Below are 25,692 nucleotides of genomic sequence, written 5' to 3' on the forward strand. Positions count from 1 at the left end.
TGTTTCTTTACTAAAAGTTCTACTAATCGTTGTCAACCTCGTTCTTTTGGTGTTTCCAAACGTTATTGATTGTCAATATGTTTGATTGTTAGTTCACTTGACCTTGCAGAAACTCGAGTCCTTGTCATGGAAGACATGTTGGTTTTCCTCCAGGAGAAGGATCAGAAATACAGTTTGCTGTCATTAGATCAGAAGGTTAGGAGCGTGTTTACTTATGTAACGGATCGATTTCCTTCTCATGTTTATGTTTTATTTCCGTGAAAATATTATCATAAAATGCCGAAATATTCTCCCAATAAGTTGTGCTACGGTTTCAACATGCTAGGTTGCCACAGTATTTCCTAAGGGTCTTTGAAACACTTTTAATTTAGCTTTATGTGCCTGTTACTCAAAGACAGGCCTGGTGAGCCCTAATTAGCATATGATTTTCAACGTTTGCTCTGAAGGTTCAGAGCCACCTCAGGCGAAGAATGAAGGTAGCTCTGAGCTTACGATAAAGTGTTTTAGTTATCGATCCATCATATCATTGGTGTTGAAAATTATGAAACCATATTCTCAACATCGTTTTTATTCTTTCGTTAAGGCCCCAGTTGTGAGGCTTAAAAAGCTCATTGTGCGGGAGGTCGCAACTGATAGAAAAGCCATCTTTCTTGTGAGCCCCAGCAGTCAAATACCAGAGATGTACGAAATAGTGTGCGAATCGGCTGCCGAAAAGAAACGGTGAGTGCCGAGCTTTTACTTTTCCTTGAAAATAGGTTAAGAGAATTTTTGGTCGCGTAAATGATACATACAGATGAAAAGTGTGTCAATTCTTGCCACCTGTTTACGAGATGATGTCTCGAAACTGTGAAGATAATTTTCTTTTTTGATCGTTTCTGATAGTTAGGCCCAGACTAGGTAACATCAGCTACATAGCAACAGCGATGTAAAGAAAAGCTGCGATCTTTTGCTCCGTCGTTTTAAAACCTTACGCCCCTACATCAGTATGCATATTCTCCATTCTGTTCTCCATTCTGTTCTCCATTCTGTTCTCCATTCTGTTCTCCATTCTGTTCTCCATTCTGTTCTCCATTCTGTTCTCCATTCTGTTCTCCATTCTGTTCTCCATTCTGTTCTCCATTCTGTTCTCCATACATTCCCTAACGTGCAGACAAGAATAATTTTTTTGATAATCAAGACCTTCTTTAGTTGATGATCATTTCCTCTATTCTCACGACCTTAATGTGTGATTCAGAGGTGATTTTGTGAGGAGAAATTAGATGTTAGTCACTCTTAGGGGTTAAAGGGTTAAACCTTCTTTATAAGAGGTTCTTTGTGTTTGGGTAATGTTTTCACTATGTACTGTTGCTTGTGTGCGGGTTTGACCACAACAAGTCCTTTAGTTAATTAGAGAGATTGTTTGATATCCGCTAAATTGAGGAAAAAAGCAATGGTATGGGGAAAATCAAACAAACAGCAAAATGAACTAAAATCAGTTATTGCTTAGCTGAGCTTTTGCATTAGCACCATTGTTTTTGTGATATCGTCATTTTCTGTCGCTGTTTCCTCCATCTGTCGATATCTTGCATGAGTGCAGGGTTTATATGTTAACGTATAACCTCTCCTGATTGTTTTCAGTTGGATGGAGATAATTCGCGATGCTGTGGCCAACGCCCCAGGAGATGAAAGTAAGTGACAGATTTTTATATTGAAACTGATTTATGCCAATCGGGGTTTACATTCATTTCTCGTTTGCCGGCTGTGCCAAGCATACCAGAGAGTCTGACAGAAGTAGTTAAGCTTGCTTACCCGATTTACTTCACTAAATTTCAGTGTGTATAAGCAAATAGTTTTGTTTTCAGTTTACCAACTGAGTGAATTTAATAGAAAACGTGGGTGATTACTCAATGAAACCTTTTTTTTTTTACTTCCTGTAGATCTTGATGACTCTAGTCTCATCACCACAGCTGCGGGCGAACGAAGGAAGATTATATTACGTAGAGCCAGTGTACTTATTGGTTAGTATTCCTCTTTCTTCGTCGCTTTCAGTGTAATAATTTCCTTCAAATGAACAGCCTTTGCGCATGGATCCTTTTTTTTCCTGTCCTTTCTTTGCTTTCTACATGTTGACATGTGGTATTCGTTTTGTAGATCAAGTACACAACAAGGACCTTGAGGACGCGGATAGAGGAAAACATTTAGCTGAGATGCAGGTCAGTGTCTGATACTCCCAGCAAAACAGGTGCTAATTGTTTTTTATTTAGGCAAGCGGAGGCAAAGCGCGAGGCGAAAGCGAGTGTAGCTCGCGAGCAAGTCCTTATTATCAGCACTGATGGCCGCGCGTTTCTCTGCTCGCGGGAATATTTGAAGCGAGTCAAGGAGAGGTTTGCCAGGAGTCTGGCACTAATAATTATCGGTACCAGACCCTTGAAGACCTCTTCCCGTTCACATTGCTCAAGGCCTCAGACCTTTCGTGGGCTAGTTACGCTCAAGAGCACGGACGCTTACTCCTGCTCGCCTGACCACGTCGAAATGGTTCGCTAGTTCTGAATGCAGATTCGTACGCAAGCACATTAGCACACGTAACTCATAAACACGTCTAAACGCTTATGGATGTGCTCAGACAACACAACTCTTTAGCTGCAATGGGATTGACTATCCGTTGTTTCATATAATTGGATTTCTAGAAAAGATCAACAGTGACACATGTCCGCCTGCGAATTGTTTTCATAGCCTTGTGATATTTTTCCTTTTTCAGGAACTCGTCAGTCAAATAGAGGCTATGGAAAAAGAAAAGGTAAGTGCTGTAAAGAACGCAAAACTAGAGAAGTGCCATGATAAGCTCAAGGTCTTGTGTATTGTTTATCTTTTTTAACGCTGTTTCTTTATTGGCGCGTGTTCTCCTCTTTTCAGTCTAAAGTGGATGCCGATAAAAGCAAAGAACTGGCAAAGACGAAGTAAGTGGATTTACCCCGTTTTTTAACCCTGAAACCCCTAAGAGTGACTGACTGATTTTTCTCCTGATTGTCATACAAATTCTCCTTGTCAGTATCGTAGGAATTGTGAAGAAGTCATTGTTGAGAATATAAAAGCTAATGTTAGGGTGCAATAAAATTGCACGAGCCCGTAGTGCTCGTTAACACCAAATTGCGCTCGAAATCATGTTATTTCATGCCACTCGTGTTACGTGAGAATGCAATCGTTTTCAGCAAATCAGAAGCGTGTAATTTTTCCTGTACATCATTATGCACATTCATTCATTGGCTTTGTTAGGGAAACAGTTTTATTGATGTCAGAACTCCTTTCTAGTGGGTTGGTTAACTTTTACGTCTGGCATGGTGATCTCATTTTGTTTTCAGGGAGTGCCTGATGACCACTATGCAACAGGTGCAATCTACATTATCCAGTGAGGATCCTTCATCTGAAGAGGCTCAAAGTGATACTCAAGGGAGCTCCTCGTCCTTATTTGTACCTGGAATTGGACCCAAGAGGGCCGAGACTTTTAGTGGCTTCGATAGCAAACTCAAACCCGATAATCTCAACAAAGACAACATCAATCGAGCAAGCTCTATGAGGACTGAGAGACCTGGGATGGGTTTCCCATCCAGGCAGTTGCCGGGTGCGGTCAGTCCAGCTGGTGGAGCTAGTCCAAAGATGAAACACAAGCGGCGGTCAAGCGGGGGAGGTGGAGGGTGGTCGTTCTTGAGCAAGAGCGGCGGAAAGGAGGACAAGGAACAGAGTGGAAGCACAGGTATGACAGGCTTCATGTGGCATACATTTAGCAGCACCAACAAACTCTATATTTCTTAAAAGGGAGAGGGTTTGGTGGAGGAGCCTTGAATGACATTATAAATAACGGGTGCGGAGTAGACTCTGTCCCTTACCAGGACAAGCCCGGTAGCAAGTTAGTTATTTATAAACACAATCGATTCTCGTGACCGAGACAAGAAATGAAGTTTGAGTGGTCGATTTCTTTTTTATCCATTTATCGTAATGATTATATATTCTCACCATTTTTTCAGGTGATTTAGCTTCTGATTCGCCGTCCTCATCTCCAAGTCAAACTCCTACACCCTCGCCGCTGCCCGGGCAAGAGGTGACTTTGTAATTTATTTTTGTAGTTGAAAGGAAATGCTTTGGTTTCACGATATCATTTACACAAAAAAATTTATCGACCTTTGCCTTTGGTCTATTTGAATGTATAGAGCTATTTCAATGATCTTTACTTTAACTTTTTCAACAGCCTGACGCCGCTACAGACATCGACGGGTAAGCTGGGTTAACCCGCTTCTAGTAGTCAACTTTTACTTGGCCCATTCAACTGTGATAATAATTATTAGCGGAATGATTCGTTACATTCCGTGATTCCCACCAAGGATAAGGATGACGTTGCTGTTATCGTCGAAGCATCGTTACTTGTGCAATATAATGCACTGCTAATTTTAAATTACTAAAATGAAATGACCTCTAATAACTTAAATGTGATCCAGGCTTATCGTCCTACGCAGGAAACTGCGAACTCCCCATACGCCACTTAAGAGAAAATTGAGATATTTTTATGTGGCATGAGGTTCTTGTGTTAATGCTAAGCTATTTTTTTCTTGTCCTCTTTAGTGGAGTTAAGAGTGCGCGCTTCAGACCTGTAAAAGAACAAGGTGGCAATACGTCACCTCCGTTGCAGATCAAAGCTGACCATCAACAAGGCAGGCTCAAGCATAACCTTAGGGAACAAGTACAGCAACTATCGTCACCGCGCGCTCAGCGCCAGACCCGCCCATTTATTATTGACGAGGAGGACAAGGAACGAGAAGAAAAAGACCAGAGTCCAGAAGGTGCTACCCAAGACGTTATTTATTTCTGATAGGTAAGGCGGAGTGGGTTTTACGTTTTTAGAGCTGAAGTGCCCCCCTCTCCCCCATCTCTTAATATTTAAAATGAAATATGCGGAAGTGACGTCAATGGGCAATTATTTAGGGGAAGGGTGGGTGGGGATGATACCATTAATTTTTGTTACAAGTGGTAAGGCTATTTGAAGGCAATTAGAAAAATTTCAACCAAACATTCTAGTCTTTCGGTCAAAAATCTCATTGAGATAGGGGTAGTGTCCGTGATTATGTTTGTGGGCAAATATAAACTTTGTATTATTCATTATCAGACAGTTGTGTCCAATTTTCCTTTACTGATCACGATTTTTTTTTCTGCAGATATGGCTATGACAAATACTTTTTTTTCATTTAGGAGATATTCACATAAATCAAACTTAGTGAAAAAGTGTAAATAGAAGCGTGCGATCAGAAAAAAAATGTATGTACGTTATAAAATTCTTTTGTAAATTGACTTGGGTACAACAAATTGAATCATCGTTTTAATATAAGGACGCAGATAGTTTAACAATGACAACACGTGATTTATGGTCACTGGTTAGAAAACAATCGGATAACACCGTAGCGATAGATTTCAATCACTTATTAGGTAGACGCTGTGTGAAAAGGTATTGGTAAATACGTCATCTTTTTCATGCTCTTTAAATCTTCGTAGATTTCGTATTTCTTCTCCATGCGTGAAAGGGGTGAATAAATCCTATTTTTGTACAATTTATTTTTGGCTGTTATTTGCTTGCTTTAATATCAGGACTTCGTGTGCAGTACATTAAAATATCTTATAAGGTATGATCTCATGACCTCCTTTCCCCCAGCCTCAGCATGAGAGCTCTCAACAACGGCTCAGCGTGACGGCTCTCAACAAGTTGTCGCCATAACGATGTGCGTTACATGCCTTCTCCTCAGGCGCAAGCGAACGTAGACGACTAGTAACAAGCGTAAGAGATTCAGGGCAAACTCTTCTCCTAATTTGTCTTTCGCGTTCCATTGCATCGGCTTATAACGTTTATTTTCTTCCCGCTGTCAAATTCGTCTGCAAAGGTTGAAACAGTGCTAGTGAATTCCATCCCCAGCCAGTTTCTTGCAACTCCGATCAGAGCGTTTAAAAAATCACTGAGTTCAACAGTCTAAATCAAACTAAAGAAACCTATCAATTGTAACTTATAACAGTAAGCGTTATTTTTTTCAAGCATGAAACGTCAGCCGAGTTTTCATCCCCTCTCACGCCGTCGACTACTGTGCTGCTGTTTTCCGCGCTCCCACCAAATACCTCATTAAGACATCTCCATTTAGAGGGGATGATGAAAAATTGGTCCAAAGCTGGAGATGTTTGAAGCAGGATCACTTGCCATGGGTTTAAAAATGTGGGGGCTCCTCTGATTTGGAAGCAAATGGGCTACTGATGGGGTGTCACCAGGTTGTTCGGCTACACCCTACTGGAATGAAAAAAGTATTTGTCTCGCGCTATTGTTATTACACCCGCTCAAGGCCAGATGTGCACTCAGCGGGGTGCTTTTTGGAACAAGAGGACTCTTAAGTCATTGCATTTAACAATAAAGCAACTTATGGGAAAATTAATAACGGAGCTAATGGGTAACTGAGCTATGAAGCGACCCGGCTTGTAAGCGAACAGAACGAGAAATGCAGCCATTAGACAGCAAGTTTTGACATATTGTTTTTAGATACGATTGAAGGGATATTGGTATAATTTGTGGCCGATTTGTGATTTTGGACATTAGTGGCTGTTTGTGATTTTGGACAGTAGTGGCCGATTTGTGATTTTGGACTGTAGTGGCCGATTTTTAATTTTAGTGGCCGGTTTGTGATTTCGGGCATTAGTGGCCAATTTTGATTTTGGATTAGAGTGTTTGGTCAATAGTGGCCGATTTGTGATTAAGGTGTTTCTTTATTTTGTATCGCTGTTACGACGTAAGAAATTTGAAGCATGAAGCCTGTATCGAGCCAGCCACAATTATTGGACACCCTGTATCAAACGGACAGTAGCCGTGCGATCACACGGTCTTCTGTCGGGAGAGCCTGATAAAGTAGCTGTGACCGACTCTTACGCTGCTTCACTGCCGTGATTCTCTAATACAAAGATTACTTGATCGCAGGTGAAGTGGACACTGGCACCAAAGTTATGCGTATTTGTTGACTGAAACCTTTATCAGGTGGACAGGTCAATGGAAAATTCGAGTTTCATTTTTATCCGATTAAAGTTTATGAGATTAAATATTCTCTACTTTAAGACGTTTATTCTGGTAATTAACTGATATTCTATCCACCCCAAACATCTAGAATCGAAAGGTCCTCCCTTTTCTCTCTTGGGGTTTCACAGTAAATAACTAGTACTAAATCCTGCAGGTGAACGCTTGAAAGAGGTCTCGACATAGAGTAGTCGTTTGTAAGGGGAGAGTTACGCCAAAGAGAGATTGATTCAAAAAGGGCAGATATGGATTAGTACATGGAAGATTAAGGAGGACGGTGAGTGATAAAATTCAGTTATTTAGGGTAAACTTATTACAATATGCTAACCGAGAAGTAAGTCCCTATTGAATTTTTAAGAGTTCTTGCTTATCCAGAAAACTAACATGACTGACACAAAAGCTAAAAACATCTTCGAACGTCATTGTTCACGTTTTATTGATATTTTCTAGATGTGTTAACGACATTTAAACAAAAATAGCAATTACTTATATTGGCTGGTTGAGTTTTGTGCCAACTGATGAACCTCAGTGATTTGATATATCACGCACCAATCCTTGGGTATGTTTGGATGAAACTGAGTAGGATTTGCTATTCGATGGTAACTAGAAAAACCTTGTGTGTGAAGTTTTACATGTAATCTGTTCCAAAAGTGGTCTTAAATCAAGAAGGAAAAATTGTCAACCAAAAAACGGAAAAAACAGCCAATATATTGGCTTGACAAGGAATCGCACGGAACCTCTTTGAGCTCTGACGTCATGCTTTGTGACGTCCTTACACTTCCTCCATTAAGGAGGATCTTTCCTTCAGACCGCAAAACTGCCTCCTCGTCTCAAAAGTTTATACCTTTTTTTAAAGATTTTGTTTCGTCGTTCATTTTAATTCCTAAAGGTACACGAAACTGAAAAAATAGAAAAATGAAAAATGACCTCATAATTCTGAAACTGAAGTCCGTAGCATGTGTTGGATTCGATCCAAGGAGATTTTCCCTTTCTATCATTTGTGACTGTAAACTCTGGCGCTATTCACTTTCGGTTGATGACAATAAATTACTGATCTTGAATTAGTAAAATGACGTAATAGTTAACATAAATAATTCCCTGGTGTCAGAATTGTATTTTTGGCAAGACTTCAATCCGTAATCAGGCGCCTTCGTCAATTGTTATGTAACCAGACAATAGAAACGTAGGAGCGCTATAAGGATCCTTTAAGATTGCTTCACATGGAAATTCCCAATCTGAAAAGAAAAAAGAAAACCCAAAGAAATTAAATAACTCGAGAAATACTGAGGTATACCACCAAAGGTAACTAGTTGTTACACTGTAGTAAAATTACAAAATCATGTCAACTGCAAAAGACATAATTAAAAACTGCCCATCGAGAGGTTATGTTTCTGAAATCGTACTGTCATTTCCGTTTGCTTCATTTCCGGTTTGCCTTCGAAATACCCATTGTTTCCGGTTGAAAGAACGCGATGATCTGTTCTTCTTCAGACTGTCGAGCGTAAGACTGGTCCTTCAAGACCTTCGAAGAGAATGATCTCTCGGGTAACGAACTGAACAGCTAACTATGCATGTTTAATAAGTCTTGTTATGACTATGTAAGTTGACAGTTTATAAAGGGCTGTGATACCGCAGAGCAGAGAGGAAAAAAAGTTTCCTGTGGAAGCTTCAGCGTTTTGAAATATTGAAGCAGATAAGTTCTAATTTCGTCCTAGAGCTACTTTTGTTATCGACGATAGCAATGATCTCAATTGATCTATTTTTGTTGTCGACTATTCTTCGGAACGCATAGCTCTAATGCTATTCAATTTAGGATATTATTCCAAACCTTTTAACGCCGTGAAACAACTGAATAAATTGTTTTGTGCCAATACAGTATCGTTACGCCAAACTATCGCATGACTATAAATAGATTGGTTGTGTGGTTCAAGTGCTTATTAGCTGGAATTTTTTCTGTTGATATTTCCCGTAGCCAATTTTCTCGAGGGAATTAATATGGTAGACGGTGCATGAAATCGGGAAGAAAAGAAAACATCGCTTAACCTCTCCTGTCATTAGGATTATTTAATATTCCCGCCTGTGGGAATTATTAAACAGTCTTGCCGAGGGTTCTGCTACGAACGCAGCTAGTTTATATTCACGCAAGCGTCGAAATGAACGTCGCGACGTGATTGTAAGTGCGGGATTGTGTAACTGCGTGGAAGTTAAGTCGAAGGATTAGATCTGAAACTCACCCTATTATGGTTTTTTGATCAAATTTTTAAGAGGGTTACCGGAAACCCAGACGACTGAACGATGATCACCGTGGCGCATGAAGAACGTGCTGTGACTGTAACTCCTCGAAACAGAGCTAACTTTCGAAGGCTCAAAACCAATAGCATACAGAGTTATAAACGATGGGAAAAAGAGAACGAACTTCTGTATGCCATGATGGAAGACGAGAGCGAATGGCTGGCAAAGTTATTTCCCGATGTTGTTATAAGTCCCGACTTTTTTTTCTACGCTTTGGAAGATGGTTCACTACTCTGCCGACTTGCGAACTACATCCAAGAGAAAGCGGAGACTTACTCTCGGGAGCGAAAAATCCCAGTACCAGGGAAAAAATTTCGTTATCACACAATGGGAAAATGCAACAAAGAAATCAAACTCTTTAAGTCAAGGGAGAATGTGCAACAGTTTCTAACGTGGTGCCGAAATCATGGTATTCCCGAAGCAATACTGTTCGAATCGAACGACGTTGTCCAAGTAGACGATTACCGAGAGGGCTGCAGAGGTATCATAATTTGTCTCATGGAAATTGTCAGGAGGACAGCTAAGTTTGAACTCGACGAGCTTCCCCAGTTAATTCAAATGGAGAAAGAAATCGAAGAGGACGAGGCTATGAATGATACGGATGTATCGGACGAACAAGGGCAAATTTTGAACGTGGAGCAAATAAACATGAGTGAATTTGACAACCTTGAAGTACAACAGACAGATCAGCCAGAAATCCAAAGCCCTAGTTCTTTAGACTCGGATTCTGGAGTTGACTCTGTATTTGATCAAGAAGAGGGGGACAGCGCAGCGTCTCGTTTGACGGAGTTTTCTGTGGAAGAGGAAACAACGAAAGCTACAGCCGTGGTAGGAAAACAAACTCCATTGAAACCAAAAGATCGAAAAAGTTGTCCGAAAATTCAGAAAAAAACTGATGAACTTCCTTCTCTACTTGATAGCAAAGGACCAAAATCGGAGTTAGATAAACAGGTAAGCATCTATGCCTATTTCACGTTAATTTTCACGTAACAAAATTTTGAAGGACTCCTAATTAACTATTCCACGGAAGAAGAATTGACCCGAGGGTTTTCATTATGACAACTTCAAGAAAGTGTTTGCAAACATCCATTCAGGCGTTTACTTAGTAGGGGGTGCAATTCCGCCGCTATATACCAATTAATATGGTCATAATATTGCGACGAAATATTTTTTAAAGCAAGAAGTTGAAACAAAATTGAGTAGTTTTATCAATATCGTTTTCGATATGAATACTCGTCAATCCACGAATTATGCAAATATACTCTGTTTATGTTGATCGACTGAAGATAACGGTGCTCATATTACATTTCTTCGCACGTTTCGTCTGAAAAGTACAGTTGTTAGATTCAGAGTTTAATCTACTTTTCTCAAGGATCTAGATTACAGCCGTAATAAGCTTGAAAACAAAACAGTTTGGTGTTGGATGAAATAATAGCTATTTAAAGTGATACAAAAATGGCTAGCATATACAATAAATTAATTTCACATTGAATATAATTTGGCTAAGCAAGGACATCTGTCTCCTCAGGGCAGCCAGCAGATGGCTTAATTTTATTAAACGGTAATTTTAAACGACTGATATGATCGTCTGTGTCAAGAGTTTAGGTTTCTCTCCGTGAATTTGTTGACAACAAGACTTCTAGCACCCGTGGAAACCAGTTAAATGCATTTTTAAATAGAATCTTCCGATTAGAAATCATTTGAAATGCAGCTGAGAGAAAAGATCACGCTAACTACGCATATCAAGTTTTTCCAAACAACGCGAAAATTTTGTCAGAGAAGGGTTTTGTAGAAGTGATATTACAGAAATTTAGATGCACGGTAGGTGGTTTTCTTTCTTAAGGAAAACAATAAACTATTTGCATAAGAATAGCCGAAACCATTTAACTTTTGGTCGCACACATTTGTTTAAGAGCAGTTTTGCATGTCTAGTAAATATTGTTTCTCCCACCCGAAGAAAAGCCTTTGATCCGAAGAAGAATTAATTGAATATGACATTTAATGAAATGAATATAACGATTCTTGGATCACGAATAGAATAATCACCGCTATTTTCTAACGTTTCATAGGTGGGGATAAAAAGTTAATCCACAGCTTAATTTTAATACCTATTACTACATAACTACACAAATGTAGCACAGTGAGGTGTACCTCTACTTCTACACATATTTGACATCTTAGTATTTTTCTTTGATAAATCATTTCAAAGAGCACTCCTTGCTTGAATGAAATCACACCAAAATCAATTATTTTTTTGTTTATAATACTACATATACATGTATATTTCTAACACTGGGGTAAGGAGGGAGAGTTGATTCCTAAATTCTGAGAAAGTTGAACTTTTCAAAATTTCTTACAGTTTTTATGTGGAACATTTCTTAATTATGGACCCTGTCCTTTCTACACAATAACACAGGTGTGCAAGCTTGCTCAAGATTATGACATAAAAGTTGTTCACCGACTGAAGGAAGGAAAATACATTATTCTTGGAAGAATCATGTTTGTTCGTGTAAGTGGAGCTCAGTTTAACCCTTTGACTAGCATCTAATATCTTGTTACATTATCACCCCAAAATCACACATTGAGGTCACAGGAATAAGAGAAATGATCCCCAACTAAAGAAGCTCCTGATTTTTAAACAAATTCTCCTTGTCAGCAATTTAGGAAATGTACAGACAACAGCAAGGAGAATATGCATTCTGATGTTAGGGTGTAAACGGGTAATGGAGTTTCCTTGATAGATGTGTGTTTCACAAAATAAATGGATCTAGAGAGGTATATGTCCAGGAAGTAGGGGGTGTAAATTAGGTTTAAAGTTTTTAATTAAAGGAGGGGAAAATCAGCCCTGTAATAACAGAAAATCTTTTATACTGATTTTTAGTCTGGCCGGGCATGTGGGTTACTTTGCTATCTAGGTGAGGAATTGGGATCAGTGGAATATTGGGGAAGCTGATTATGGCTTATTTTGGTGTTTCTTTGTGTAGTGATGTACATGAAAAAATTATATGTTTCTGATGGGCTGAAAATGAGTGCATTCTAATGTTATAGGAGTGCAAAGTTGTAACACGAGTGCAAATTACAGTAAGAGTGCACATGCTTTCAAAATTTCCTTCATCTTGACTTTCTGATGTTTTTTCATGTATGTTACTTACAGTAATAAAATGATTTCTCCTGCAATTTGGTGTAATAAGCACTTGTAAATTTTCAAAGACTACAAATTGCACTTGCCCTATGAGCTTATGCAATTTTGTTGTCTTTGAAAAACTTACTTATGCTTATTGACACCAAATTGCACTTGAAATGATGTTATTACCTATATTAACAAATATTACTTTAGAAAAGGGTAATTAAGTATTATCAACTGAGTTATTGGTGTAAATTGGCCATTGTAAAGAGTTTCAAAGCTGACATCTTGAGCATTGGCCTTCATCAGAGCGAATGATGAAAGGCTAATGCTCAAAATGTCAGCCTTGAAACTCTCTACAGAGGCCAAGTTGCATTATCAACTTGGTTAATGATACTTAATTACCCAGTGATATTCTCCCACTGATGCAGCACCACAGTTTCTTTAGAATGGAGAGAGTAGGGTTGTATTAGTTAAGGAATAATCCCTCCTGGTATGGGAAATTAGGGGTTATCATAGGTGCTGAGGGAGGGGAAGGAAAGATGTAGGAGAACACATAGGGAGGGGGGGGGGGAATTGTTGTATTCCTATTTCATGCTTTTTTTTTTGTTTATACCACACAACCCACCCAGTCAGTCAATTTTGGTGATAAGTAATTCCTAATTTATCATGTTTAAGGTCTTGTTATCATCAATTTAACTGTAGATGTTGAATGATCACATGTTGGTACGTATTGGTGGAGGATGGGATACTCTTGAACATTACCTAATGACTCATGTGCCTTCCAAGCAAGGTAAGGAAGCTTGATTATGATAATAATAACAAATAATCAAAAAGTTAAATTATTTCAAATTTTATCCTTGCTATTTTCTGATTTCAAAGCCATTTGTAAAATTTTTTAAGCTTTTGAAGTTTATATGTCGTTTGCTATTTTCCAAATACATGAAACTGAGTTTCACACTTAACAAGGAGGGATAGTCGCAAATAAATTAACAGCTGACATGAGTTGTGACTGATTGAAAGGTAAATAATCTTAAAATCCATTTTTGGTGATCTTCCACATCAAGAAGCCAATGCCAAGAGAAGAATGGAAAATAGAAAAATAAATTTCTCCATTTGATACCTTTTATCTTGTGTTTGTTGCTCTGTTGCCTTTGATTTCGCCACATGCCAGAAAAGCTGCAAGCTTAGTAGGCTAGGAAACCATTCTAATCACCTGTCTGAAAACTTATTGGCTACCTGGTAATGACTTTTGAGCATATGCCTTAATGCACACAATGACTGTAAAGCTTACTTACATAGATGGAGTATTTTTAAGTTTTAAAATATTTTGAGTGACTTTACATTTGAAAAATATTGAAAGGTACAAGACTTGACTACAGGTTTAAATGAATGCTTTAAACTTCAATATGATGGAAGACATCTTGATGAAATGGACTAATATAATATCATGGTTGTCATAGCTAAGGGTAGAGGAGGTCCAGCATAGGTTAAAAAAAAAATCATGAAACTCTTGAGCAAATATTTGAAATGATGACGTTATTCTCTGGTAAAGAAAGTCTTAGGTCCAAGTGACTATCGACCTGCTAATTGAGGAACAAACACTAAATAAACAGTGAACTCATGAACAAAGTAAATCAAAAATTATATGACTCCCACATTTATTTAAGGCAAAAGAACCAACTCAGTTCAGGTATAGACTGAAAGGAATGAACATGGTAACATGCTATGGCAATTCGATGGTTCCTACTGAAAGCTTTCGAACATCATTAATTGTACCGAGACATGAATATAAGCCAAAGTTTAAAGCTTAAAAAAATAATTAGAGTGAGGTTATATTTTTAGCTCTTAGTCATTATTGTGAGTTTCTGGAAGATTCCTTGTCAGTTATATCATTCAACAGCAATGAATGAAGAATATCGATTGTACATATTATTGTTGTTTTCAAATCGTGCTCCAAATTTTCCTCAACTGTAGCTGTCGCTGCCATTCCCTTCAGGAATATAATTATTTTGAGGACATAAGATTGTACAGTACAGTACAAAGGTCTTGCATGGCTGACTCCTTTGTTACTTAATATTGGAGTTGACTTCGAATATTGCGTCAGTTGTTAGAGTCGATTGAAAAGTTTAAATGCAAATTCAAGAAAAAAATTTAAGAAAAAAACGTAATTTTATCTTGGATCGCAATACTTTGACTCTTTCTCAGGGAGATTACAGGTGAGTTAAGGTAGGGTTACCAACCTTTAAGGCTTTCCGAGAGTTAAAGCATCATCGAATTCCTCCTTTTGGATTCTGTCTTTGAGTTTGACATTTTTTTCGTTGTCAAAAATATCAAAATACTTTGAGCAACATTATCAAGCGAAGTAGCTACGCGAGACATTCAAAATCTTGTCACTCTGACAGCACAGAACTAGCGACCCTCCGAGGCAAATATTGTGATTTGCATACCAGCTGATTCAATGAATTCGTCCGCTCGAAATAAACATCACCCTGACAGCTTTTGTCATTCTCATGTTCTGATTGGCTGATATGCCGCACACACCCTCAAGTTGTCAATTTTTTTGTCTGACTCGCCCAAAGATTGCTTCGATTACTCCTGATCAATCATAAACTCGTTATTCATTCGCGAGTGTCGCGACAGCCACTGTGGAACTTTTGGTGACTCACTCCTTCCTCACTTTTTGTCGCATCCTTCCCAACAAGTGTTTCCTGGTTAGATCGCATTTGAAGGTAAATTTGCTCTCGTTAAGATCTTGATGTTTTTATTCATGCATTGCGTCTCGTCTCATCAGATGCTTTGTGATCTTGGTTTTGTCTGAGCCATGATAAAAATATCTTGTATGTTAAAGGAAAATCGAGTCAAATCGTCAGAATTGTTTGATTGTGAGACGCACAGGCGCCAAAAGAGGTCGATGTTAAAATTAAGAAAAAAATACACAAACTTGAAGTTTTGCGGTACTTCGTTGGCGAGAACATTACATCAGCATCCTAGGACGTACAATACCAACGCCATATGCAAGCACAAATCATCCGCGATCGGAATATCGGGCGTTTGATCGAGGCTTCTATCGAGTCATCTACAAAGTCCTCTGAAGCAAGCCGTCTGTGCATGTTCAAAACAGAAACTGAAAACTAGTTGATTGCATGTGTATGAAATCTGTTACGTTTAAATTTGCCTATTTATAAGAATTTGACAGTTCTCGCTGACAGACCACGCTGCCATGCCTAAAACTGAAAATACAAGGCGTGAAACTTTTAAATTCTCAGTCATCTCTCGTCGTTCGGATTTTGAACTTCGAACACTTGATCAGTGTAACGAGTGCTAATTTATGTTTTTGCGAGCGCTTTCGTTTTTTTTCTTCTCGTTGTATATATTACCATTTTAGTTTTGGAATGCCGCTAGCAATCCCTGACCAAGTCGCCAGCTAGGTTCAAAACAAATTCATGGCATGTTCATTTCTGTGTAAGTTTCGCTTTGACGAGCATGCGTTAGAGACGAGGAACCTTTGAGCAAAAAAAAAAAATTGCGTAGTTATCACTATGTAGTTCGAAGTATTGTCACTTGGTTGGAATGATTACTTAACAATGTACTCTTATGTAGGAAACTATCCAATTTGAACAGTATTGCTTTTGACGGAGTAAACGAAATTAATTAGATCTCTGAGCTGTCATACGCATGAATTGTACTGTGTTCAATATAAGACCAATTTGCGTGACAGAATTTTTTACACATCTGATAACATTCTGTTGATAAAAAAGTAGAATCAATTTGAACGAAAGTACACAAATTATGTTCTTGTCACAGTGATATTGACATCAATGTACTGCAATAAGTACAGATTTTAAGGATCTATTTAAAGGTCATGTTTTTTCCCCCAAGCAAAATGTTTACTTGGGAAAATTTAGACTCAAGTTACCGATTGAAATTATCTCTCGAATGTGGGGTCAATAACCGGCAGTATTTACTGATTTCAATAAATGGCCACACCCTGACAGCTTTTTACTGATAGTGTTTCAAAGGAGGTCTCATGGTTAAGTCCCACTGTTGTGAATAGACAACTAATTTGCATTGGACCAGTTAAGACTTTTTCCACTGACATTCTTGGCACTGCTAATATTTAAATTAAAGGTTATTTCACAGACTGGTATATTTTCTGTTGAAGGTTGTCTTAGGACTGAGTTACAAAACATTTCAAGAAAATGAAAATAATGTGTAGGTTGAAATTTATGTGATGTTGAAAAAAAATTTTTCCTGAGTAACTACCTCCACAAACCCACTAATCATTTATAACATGAAATCAGTTTACTGGCCTAAAGGCCCATACCGCCCAAGTTTGGTTGATCTAGACTGCTTACATAATTTTTTTTTCTTTTTCCCTAAGCAGTCACAGAATACTTTACTATTAAGTAACATATCCCTGGATGGTTAACAGAAATGGATTATTAATTGAGAAACATATAATGAAAAGAAAAACACCACATTGTTTTATATTGTTTTTCTAAAAAAACTAGTGACAGAAAATGAAATTATTCACAAATATTTTCTTATAAGTTCCACAAAGTCACCCTTGATTTTCTGCAATAGATTGAATGGTTCTTATTTCATAATATTGGACAACTATGAAAACCTCATGCTGAGTGAATCCCTAAGATGATTTTGTAATACATTGTTGAGAGCCCCCATTGCTTAAATGACCTCTTAACCCTTTTGCTTCCAAGATCTCATCAGTAATTCTCCTTACTATCTGCCACACAATTCTTATGGTGTTAGTTTGGAGAATTTGGTATTGGATCAACTTGTAGTCCCTTGACTGAGTTTTCTTCTTTATTCTCCTCACTTGTCTGCTTGATATTGCATTGACACTGTAAGGAGAAATTCTCTCTTGGTCAATCATGGGAGTAAAAGGGTTAATTATTGGGCCATATATTTGTAACTGAGAATCTTATTTTGGTCATGAGTGGCTTAGACTTAACAACCCTTGGTTTCCATGGAAGATGGGATGACTCAGTTGTTAGTGTGCTGAAATATCAGTCAAAATATTGGGCTGAGTCATTGTGTTGTGTTGCTAGGTGAGGCACTATACTGTCACAGTGCCTCTCTACACCTGTACCTAAATGGGTGCAGTCAAACCTCAGTTATCCAGACTTGAGGCAACTGGGCTTAATACTCTGGATAATCAAGAGTCCAGATAAACAAAAATATGTATACAAATGTTTGTAGATAATAGGACCAGATAGGCAAGTTCAGGTAATCAAAAATCTGGATAATGGAGGTCAGGTTAATCAAGGTTTGACTGTACCAACAAACTGAAGCTTAATGACATGGGAGTAGGGGGGGGTAACCCTGTAATGCACTTGAACCTATGTAACGAGTGGAGTTGTAGTTCTCCCAATTTTTCTGGTGGCAGGGACTGAATTAAACCTTGGCAGGCCTTTTGGTTCTACTCTGACTTCACCTTTATAACAGTTGGTTAGTTAATTGAGATAGCTTCTCAGGAAAAATTGTGTAATTGTAAGGTTCATTTTAATTTTCAGTTTCTTGAATGATTTGTATATAAGTCCTAAAAATATTTTTTATTGTTTAAAGGAATAAACCTAATTGAAATTTCTCTGTAATGGTTAGCATTTAAGTAACTTTCCATTCTAAGGGACCACTGACATAGTATATAAGGAAAAGAGTTGAATAACGTCTGGATTGGGTTTGAGTTTCACCCAATTATGAAATCTTGGGATATCTTCAGATCTTGGATGATTTGCATGTTTGCAAATTATGTGTATTAAGATTGTTACCTTTAGTTCTCTTTTTTTATTGTGTAAGTTAGTTTGGCAAGAGGTTTTGTTTGTATTACTTTGTAAATTGCCTCAATTCGACATTCTTAATCTTTTCTACAAATTTGTTTTGTTTCTCTTGTTTGTGGAAGGTTACAGGATTTTATTGCGTGCTGCATAGGGCTAATTTGTATTTAATTTGTGTGTATTTGTTAAAAAACCGTCTGCCTAATAATTTATCATAAATTGTACAGAGCAGAATTCAGCGCCTTGTTTTCTATTGTTCTTCATTGCTTGTATTTCGGTGGCTGACGGCTTAGAAATACATTTGAATGCGTCCGTAGAAAAACTATTAAGAAATTCAAAACCGCGATTAAAATTAATGAAGGAGGCAACTGAATGGATATTGGAGGCGTTTTAAATCTAAATTTAATGCTAAGGTCAATTTTGGTGAACAAAGTTTAGGTCAACTGTATAATGGAACAATCTCCGTTATATATATATATAAAAAAAACTTTAAGGTTTGGCAGGCTGGTTTTTTTCGGTAGCTTGGTTCAAAAAGAATGTGTCACTGAGGTATTACGAGTGGCTCTATTTTGTCTCTGGTAATCGGGTTTTATATTTTTACATAATTTTAATGAAAATAACATGTTTTTCGTGCATTTTAATAAATGAACGTTCCCTCCCCTTTTTTATCGCCGTGTTTTGTCTGTTTTACAATGTTAGTGCATGATCTGTTTTACACCATTCTGATGACTCCTACAAAGGTACCTTTAAGTGATTCATATCAGAAGCTGGAGGCTTTAGATGCAAACCACCGTTAATTTAAATATGATTGCGTGTTGTCGGCAACTGTAGCTTAATTCTCACTGCATGATATTTTGTTTATAGTCGCGATTTCTGGTTTGTGTCATTGAATAGAAAGGCATTCCATAAGGGATACGCCATGTGGTTTTATTGACTCCATCCCGGATAGAGTGTAAATTTGTCGGCGGTTTCATTTGGGTGGAAGACAGCTGAGAGTAGACTCTTCCTCTAGCTAATTGGTTTGACAATCACGAATATACATTTATTAAAAATACCGTTTGTGTTTTACAGCTCTTGAGAACTCTAGTGCTACACCAAGTTCTCAGTCTCCTACCAGTCCACGAAATTCCATATCGACAGGAACTGGATGCAGAAAGAGTTTGTTCGACAAGGTTAAGAGGAAAGAACAAATTGGAGTTATCAGCAGAGGTAAATAACTTCCATAAGGTACCCCTCAAACGAGCCGCAAGCATATTCCAGTATTGTCTTATGCCATGTTTGAAAAATGTACATATCTGATGTAAAAAGGCTTTTTGTCTGTATGTATTAATATTTAATTTTTTCCGTCTCCAGACTCGCCAGTTTATTCCTCGCAAGGAAGCTTGAGTCATCCTTTGGCGTCTCAGTCGACACCAAATCTAAGAGAAAAGTCAAAAAAGTTGTCTGTTGTCGAAAGTGACAAGAAGGACATCACCGACGCCATTCGAAAGATCGAGTCATCCGTGTCACAGAACTTAGCTTCAAGGCCCGTTAGTTTCACAAGCAAGACTTTTCATCAACTGAAAAGTCGTTTTGACAAGGGAATCTTTGGATCCAGCAGGCGAACTTCATCTCCCGATCTTTCGGTAAAAGGAAAGAGGATATTGAGGCGTTTGAGCGACACTTCTGCAATGGCGGACATAGCAACCACGCTTTCTTTCGACAGGATGAACGAAGACCAACAGCAAGTTACCAGTGCTAATAAATGATGCCGATCTGAAACAACCGGAGTCCGGCGATGAAGCGTTCCCAGGGAAAACAACGGCGCCAAGAGAAGACTTATTCGGGAACGAAACTCAACAGAGCAACGTTATACCACCCGAACAAATTGCCATGGACGAGACCGACAGCTCAGAATCGCGAGGAGATCTACCTTCCACGGATCACGCAAACGATTCTAATTGGACTGGAGAATTGATCGGTGGTCCAGTAAACGGGAGCGAAACTTACAACATGGTGATCAGGGGAAGGACTTTAGTTGATGTTTCGTCGTTTGATCCTCTCGCACCGACAGGTGAGCAGGACCAACTAATTTCGACAGAAAATGTACCTTCGGAAGTAATCGAAGAGAGGCAAAGGCTGCGGGCGATGTTGAAGACGATGCTGTGGTTGGCAATGGTCACCTTGAATTAGAAAGTGTTCCTGGGATTGTACACGAACAGCAGAAATGCACGACGAGCTAATCACGATGGAAGCAGATGATAGCGCGCTGAATTAACACCCGGATTGACCTAGGTGATTTGTTAGCGGACTCCCAACCAGTAGAACAAGTCACCCCGGAGTCGCAGGAATCCACAGTAGAGTCTTCACCTCCGTTTGAGCTAGGAGATCCCCGGGTGGACAAAAATCAATGAAGCCGAGAAGGAAGGAGATTGTGTTGAGCCCTCGCCTACGGAGTACCAGATTTCTGAAGTTGAGGCCACGAATCCTTTTGAAGAAGTCACATCTGATAACCGGTTCGAAGGGAAGGACGTCCAAGATGTCCCCTCTATTGAAATAGAGCCTGTTGAGGAATCTCCTACCGGGAAAAGCTATCAGTTTGAAGAGCCAGCGCGTAACCAGGAATCTGCGGTCAATTCGGAAGGAGAGATTACCACTCCTGTGTTGGACGAAATCACCTCTGAAGAGCAGAGTCAGAAAGTAGTCGAGTTTTCTTATTTAAAGGAGGATGAAAGTATGGAGGAAACTTCGAATCCAAGAACGAAGTAAGCTGTTTCAGAAGAAGAAGCCAAAACCTGCAGAACTTGAAGCCACGCCTATGATGGAAGAAGCTATATCTGTCGAGGCAGAAGTGGCTACTGTAGTGGAAGAAGCTAAGATTGCTTTGGAAGACGTTCATTCCGTAGAGGAAGAAATCTACGGCCCACGAGCGAAGAAGTAACGCCTGGTAGAAGGCGAAGCCAAGGTTACAGAAGTAAGAAGTCAAGTCTCTAGAGAAAGGAGTGAAGTCCATTAGAGATAGAGGCTAGGGCGCCGCAGATGTAGAAATGAAGACTGCAGAGGAAGAGGACCAACCTTCAGAGGAAGAAGTTAAAACTGTTCAGGAAAGACGCCAAGCCTGCAGAAGTCTATGCTTTTATGTTTACCGACGAATGGAGTAGCGCCTGTAGAGGAAGAAACTAAGTCTACAGAGGAAGAAGTGAAGTCTTAGAGGAAGGGTTAAAGGCCTTCGAGATAGAGACCATGCCCGCGGAGATACGAATAAAGACGAAAGAGGACGAAGGAAAGGTGAAGTGGAAGATGCTCGGTCCATAGAGGCTGAAGTCAAACCGGTTGAGCAAGAAGCCAAGCCAGTAAATGTCTATGCTTTTAATACCTACCGACGAAGGAGTCACGCCTGTGGAGGAAGAAGCCAAACCTTCAGAGGAAGAAGTCAAACCTTCAGAGGAAGAAGTCAAACCTTCAGAGGAAGAAGTCAAACCTTCAGAGGAAGAAGTCAAACCAGTTGAGAAAGAAGCCAAGCCTGCAAAAATCCATGCTTTACCAACAGAAAAGAAGATGGGAAATATTACAAAAACAAAGCCCCAATCAGCTGGTGTAAAATCAGCCAAGTCTCCCACCAAAGCAACTCCATCAACAGGGCCAGCTGCAGCGAAAAAACAGCCAGGAGCCACAAAGCCTTTAAATGCAACATCTAAAAAAGATGTCAAAGCTCCAGCTACAAAAGTGCCAGCATCCAAACCTTCTGTTGCTACCAAGGCGCCGGCGGCGAAGTCAACAGCCACCTCCCCAGGCACAAAGAAACCCGCTGGTAAAACGGCAGCATCTAAGGTAGATGAAACGAAGAAACCAGAGAGACCCAAAAGTGCTGCTACAGCTCGTTCACCGACAAAGTCTAGCGTCACTAGCACCACTCGACCTGTTAGTGCGGTGTCTAAGAAAGTTCCAGCTTCCACCACAAAACCACCTGCCCGCAAGACCCCTGGTGTAGATTCCACTGACTCCGGAACACCGAAAAGTGCACCAAAAACTAGTGCTGGTAGGCCAGCATCTTCCAAACTAACACAAGTTAGAACGAGTTCGCCTGCAACGAAGCCCACGGCCACAAAGCCAAGCCGACCTCAGAGTGCAAAGCCTAGCGACAAACCAGACGGTGCAACCAAGACGCCTACCTCGCGACCACAGAGTGCAAAACCAAAGACGACCACTACGACTACAACTACTGTGAAAAAGACAACTACCACCACTAAGACCGGCATTGCCCCTATGAAAACTACTACCACAAAAACTGTGAAAGAAGTTAAGAACGGCCCGGTCAAAACTTCCACTACAACCACTAGACCTACAAAACCTTCTTCGACACCCAAAACTGCTGCCAAGCCCACGACGACCAACTTAAAATCAAAGCCTGGTGTGAAAACCAGTACAGCAGGTGCGAAACCGTCCACAAAAGCTCCGCCCATGAAGAAAGAAGACGAGGCAAAAGACAAACAGAAACAGATAAAACTGGATGAACCCGAATCCAAGGAGGAAAAAGTAGTCGAGCTTGTTGCTACCGAAAAACAAAAGCCCCCTGAAATTGTCGAAGCTGTTTCAGAGGAGAGACCTATAGAAGGAAGTCCCGAAGAGAAATTGATTGAATTGACACCTGTTTCAGCCTACGAACAAGCTCCCCAGTCGGTCGAAGTCTCTTCGAAGGGCGTCGTCACACAGATCGTCTCGAGCCAAACGACGACTGTTGTTGAAGATGGCGAAGAACAAACGACCACTACAACAACAGAAGAAACTGCCTTTGAACAGTTCGAGGGAGAAAGTTAAGGCTGTTAAGTACTTAGAACTGTAGAGGCGAGGGAATTCTAATTTTGTGAGGCCTTCATAGTTCCAGTCATGACAGAAAAAGGTCGAATCAGTCACATGAAAGGAACCAAGAACATTTGAATGAGACCCCAGAAAGAACTAACTGATCTTACGCTGTATTTTTCTGGTTAAAACCATAAGAAGAGGAGTGAAGAAAACAATAATTTAATTTAAAAGAGAATGTTCAATTTTCAAAAGCAGCGTAAATTTTCTCAAGATCGAATCGTCGTTTTTTTTTTGTAATTTTGAAACTTTCACAGTCTCTTTAGTTATGTCTTCGGAATCATGGGACTTTCTAATGTTTGAAACTCTTCTGATGGTTGTCCTGTGGTCATGTAATTTTATTAAGACGCGTTGTGTGAAAATTAAGGGGGTTTACTTTGTTCACAAAGGCAAACCTGACTAGTCTTAAGAGAGAAAAGTATCTAGAATTGTCTGTATTTATACCAAGATTTGCACAGCCTTTTCAAACGTGCCGTCTAGGTTCAACTTCTAAAGATTTTCACACGGAACATGTATTATAAGATGTTATGTGACATTTTCATAATCAGGGTGTTGTTGAAGAGTGTCCACTATTAGTCTTTCTGTGTGGGTGTTCTATTATCACAGTGTTCATCAATCGAATTGCAACTATTTAAGAAAATTAACATTTTTCAAATCGATTTAACTGAGACACTGGGTGACACACCAGTTATGTAAGAGAGCTTCAAAAACTGATAGGCTTGTGACAACAAGTGACATAAAAATAGGGAAATAATGTATTTTGTGTTTTTGTAAATAATAGAGAAAAGAAAAGATTTCGTAACGTGAATCAGAGAAATAAAGACTTAATTTAAACAGCTATCTGTTAGTCTCTTGCGGTTTTGTTTAATCAAAGAAGACTGGTAGAGGGGAGAAAAAGAAGAATTTCCAAGACGGCATCCTAAATTAGCGTGTGTTTAGTACGAGTACGACTATGGTTAAGATTTTAAACTGGAGAGGCCAAATACCTCTCGGGTAGCCCCCCCCTCCCCCCCCTTCCTCTTTTCCCCTCAAGCCACGCCCTTGGCTGAAAACTATGCGTTCGTCTTCAGCGCCCCCTGCTTAAAAAATTGCTGCGCAGGCCCAGTTACTTCGTTCCAAAGTCAGATATAAATTTGCGAGAAAAAACTATATCTTATCTGCTGAGTAAGAGATGCCATCAGTATGCAAATTATCCATACTGTTTTCTATAAATTTCCTGGAAAGCTGAAGAGGAAAATTCGTTTAACAATCAAGAGCTTCTTAAGTTGGTGAACTCTTCCTTTTTTCTTGAGACCTTAAGAGTGATTCAGGGGTGACATTATCGGTTAAATTAAATGCTACCCACTCCTGGGGGTGGAAGGTGCTATCTTGAGTGTTACATTTTAATTTTGGTTTAGTGTTCGTGTTCTGCGCGATTAACACTCGTGTACATTCTTTTAGGTTACCATTTAAATGGCGACTCTTGTGGCTTTGTGCCTCTGAGTCTCAATGCTAAATCTGTTGGTGTACTCTCTGGAATTGCGTTTGGACCGGAAGTCAGGGCTTTAAACTGACTATCGTCGTCCTCTCTTCCGGTCAACACAACGTCACGCAATTCCGGAAACTCGTGAAAGGGAAGGTACGCCTCACCGTACGGCAAACCCGTTTCTTTTCTCATGGTGGTCGTTTCAAACGAGGTCTCATGCTCTTCCCAATGCCTATCGCATGCACAACAAAGAAAATTGGAGAAAAATTTGGAGCATCCACAGCCCTTGACTCGGCATCTCCGCAGTCCGGTGGGTTGATGTTCTTCGTGGGTATGTTTACACTTGCATTTGGCTCGCCAGGTGTTTGGGTCGTATCCTGGACGACGTTGAAGCCAAAATTCACCTGCTTCTTCGGGACGGGACGGGATAAAGGCAAAAGCTTTGCACTCGCATCGCGTCACACGACAAGGGACCATCACACTCTTCCCGGTGTAACTTGCATGATCACTGAGCAGATGGCCACAAAAACACTTTGAACTTTTAGAGACGCGAATACAATCATGCTGAAAATCTTGACACCTCCATCCAATGTACACCCCACTCTGGATAGCATCAACAGCCGCCTCGCGTTCGGGATCAAACAGCTTCTTGACCCTTGGAGCAAAGTCGTCGCCGTGCATGGCTCGAGCCACTGGCAGCAACTCAGCCTTTGAAGCAGGGATGATTGGACGCATGGTATAACCCTTGGGTGCTAACATGCCTTTTGATTTCGGAACCACTGATTTTTGTTGTTTAGGGTGCTGACCATTAACTTGCCGCTGCGATGATTTTCCCTCTCTTGGATTTAAATGCGGCGATTTCGGCATACCCGTATTTTTTTGCTTGGTTAAAGGAGAGCTTGCAGCATATCTTGAGTAGCGATTCCCGGCAACTGGGCTCCGATCTCTCTGAATCGTAGATTTACCTTCGACGGAAGAGTCTCTCACCTCTAGGCTAAGACTACTGAGTGGTTTATTGAGCGCATCGGCCGATGGAGCAGGTTTTGATTTTCTGTTTTGCTTGGTTCTAGACGTTTCTGCGTACGCCATCTTGTGTAGCAACAAGGGT

General features: G+C 39.7%; 2 protein-coding genes and 1 pseudogene across 4 annotated transcripts in view; 2 read left to right on the forward strand and 1 right to left on the reverse strand.

Moving 5' to 3' along the window:
• The window catches only part of LOC131786189 (rho guanine nucleotide exchange factor 28), a 29,841-nt gene extending 24,264 nt beyond the window's left edge, over nt 1-5,577 (forward strand). For all 3 annotated transcript variants that reach the window (XM_066165203.1, XM_066165204.1, XM_059103203.2), the window contains 12 exons: nt 110-195; nt 584-720; nt 1,618-1,667; nt 1,917-1,997; nt 2,131-2,192; nt 2,738-2,776; nt 2,893-2,936; nt 3,339-3,730; nt 4,002-4,075; nt 4,223-4,248; nt 4,594-4,843; nt 5,184-5,577. In XM_066165203.1, coding sequence (XP_066021300.1) covers nt 110-195; nt 584-720; nt 1,618-1,667; nt 1,917-1,997; nt 2,131-2,192; nt 2,738-2,776; nt 2,893-2,936; nt 3,339-3,730; nt 4,002-4,075; nt 4,223-4,248; nt 4,594-4,840 — 1,238 coding nt within the window. In that variant the 3' untranslated portion in view covers nt 4,841-4,843; nt 5,184-5,577. The remainder of the gene's footprint in view (nt 1-109; nt 196-583; nt 721-1,617; nt 1,668-1,916; nt 1,998-2,130; nt 2,193-2,737; nt 2,777-2,892; nt 2,937-3,338; nt 3,731-4,001; nt 4,076-4,222; nt 4,249-4,593; nt 4,844-5,183) is intronic.
• Nucleotides 5,578-8,707: 3,130 nt separating this feature from the next.
• LOC131786535 (enolase-phosphatase E1-like) lies at nt 8,708-23,959 on the forward strand (annotated as a pseudogene).
• Nucleotides 23,960-24,161: 202 nt separating this feature from the next.
• LOC131786563 (protein FAM221B-like) lies at nt 24,162-25,683 on the reverse strand. The gene has a single exon (XM_059103618.2). The coding sequence runs from the start codon at nt 25,671-25,673 to the stop codon at nt 24,561-24,563; it is 1,113 nt and encodes a 370-aa protein (XP_058959601.2). The 5' UTR covers nt 25,674-25,683; the 3' UTR covers nt 24,162-24,560.
• Nucleotides 25,684-25,692: the final 9 nt, after the last annotated feature.

Source organism: Pocillopora verrucosa, chromosome 4, assembly GCF_036669915.1.
Source record: "Pocillopora verrucosa isolate sample1 chromosome 4, ASM3666991v2, whole genome shotgun sequence".
Classification (NCBI taxonomy): domain Eukaryota; kingdom Metazoa; phylum Cnidaria; class Anthozoa; order Scleractinia; family Pocilloporidae; genus Pocillopora; species Pocillopora verrucosa.

Coding starts and splice junctions, on each gene's coding strand:
- LOC131786563 (XM_059103618.2), bottom strand. CDS start 25,673: ATGGCGTACGCAGAAACGTCTAGAACCAAGCAAAACAGAAAATCAAAA.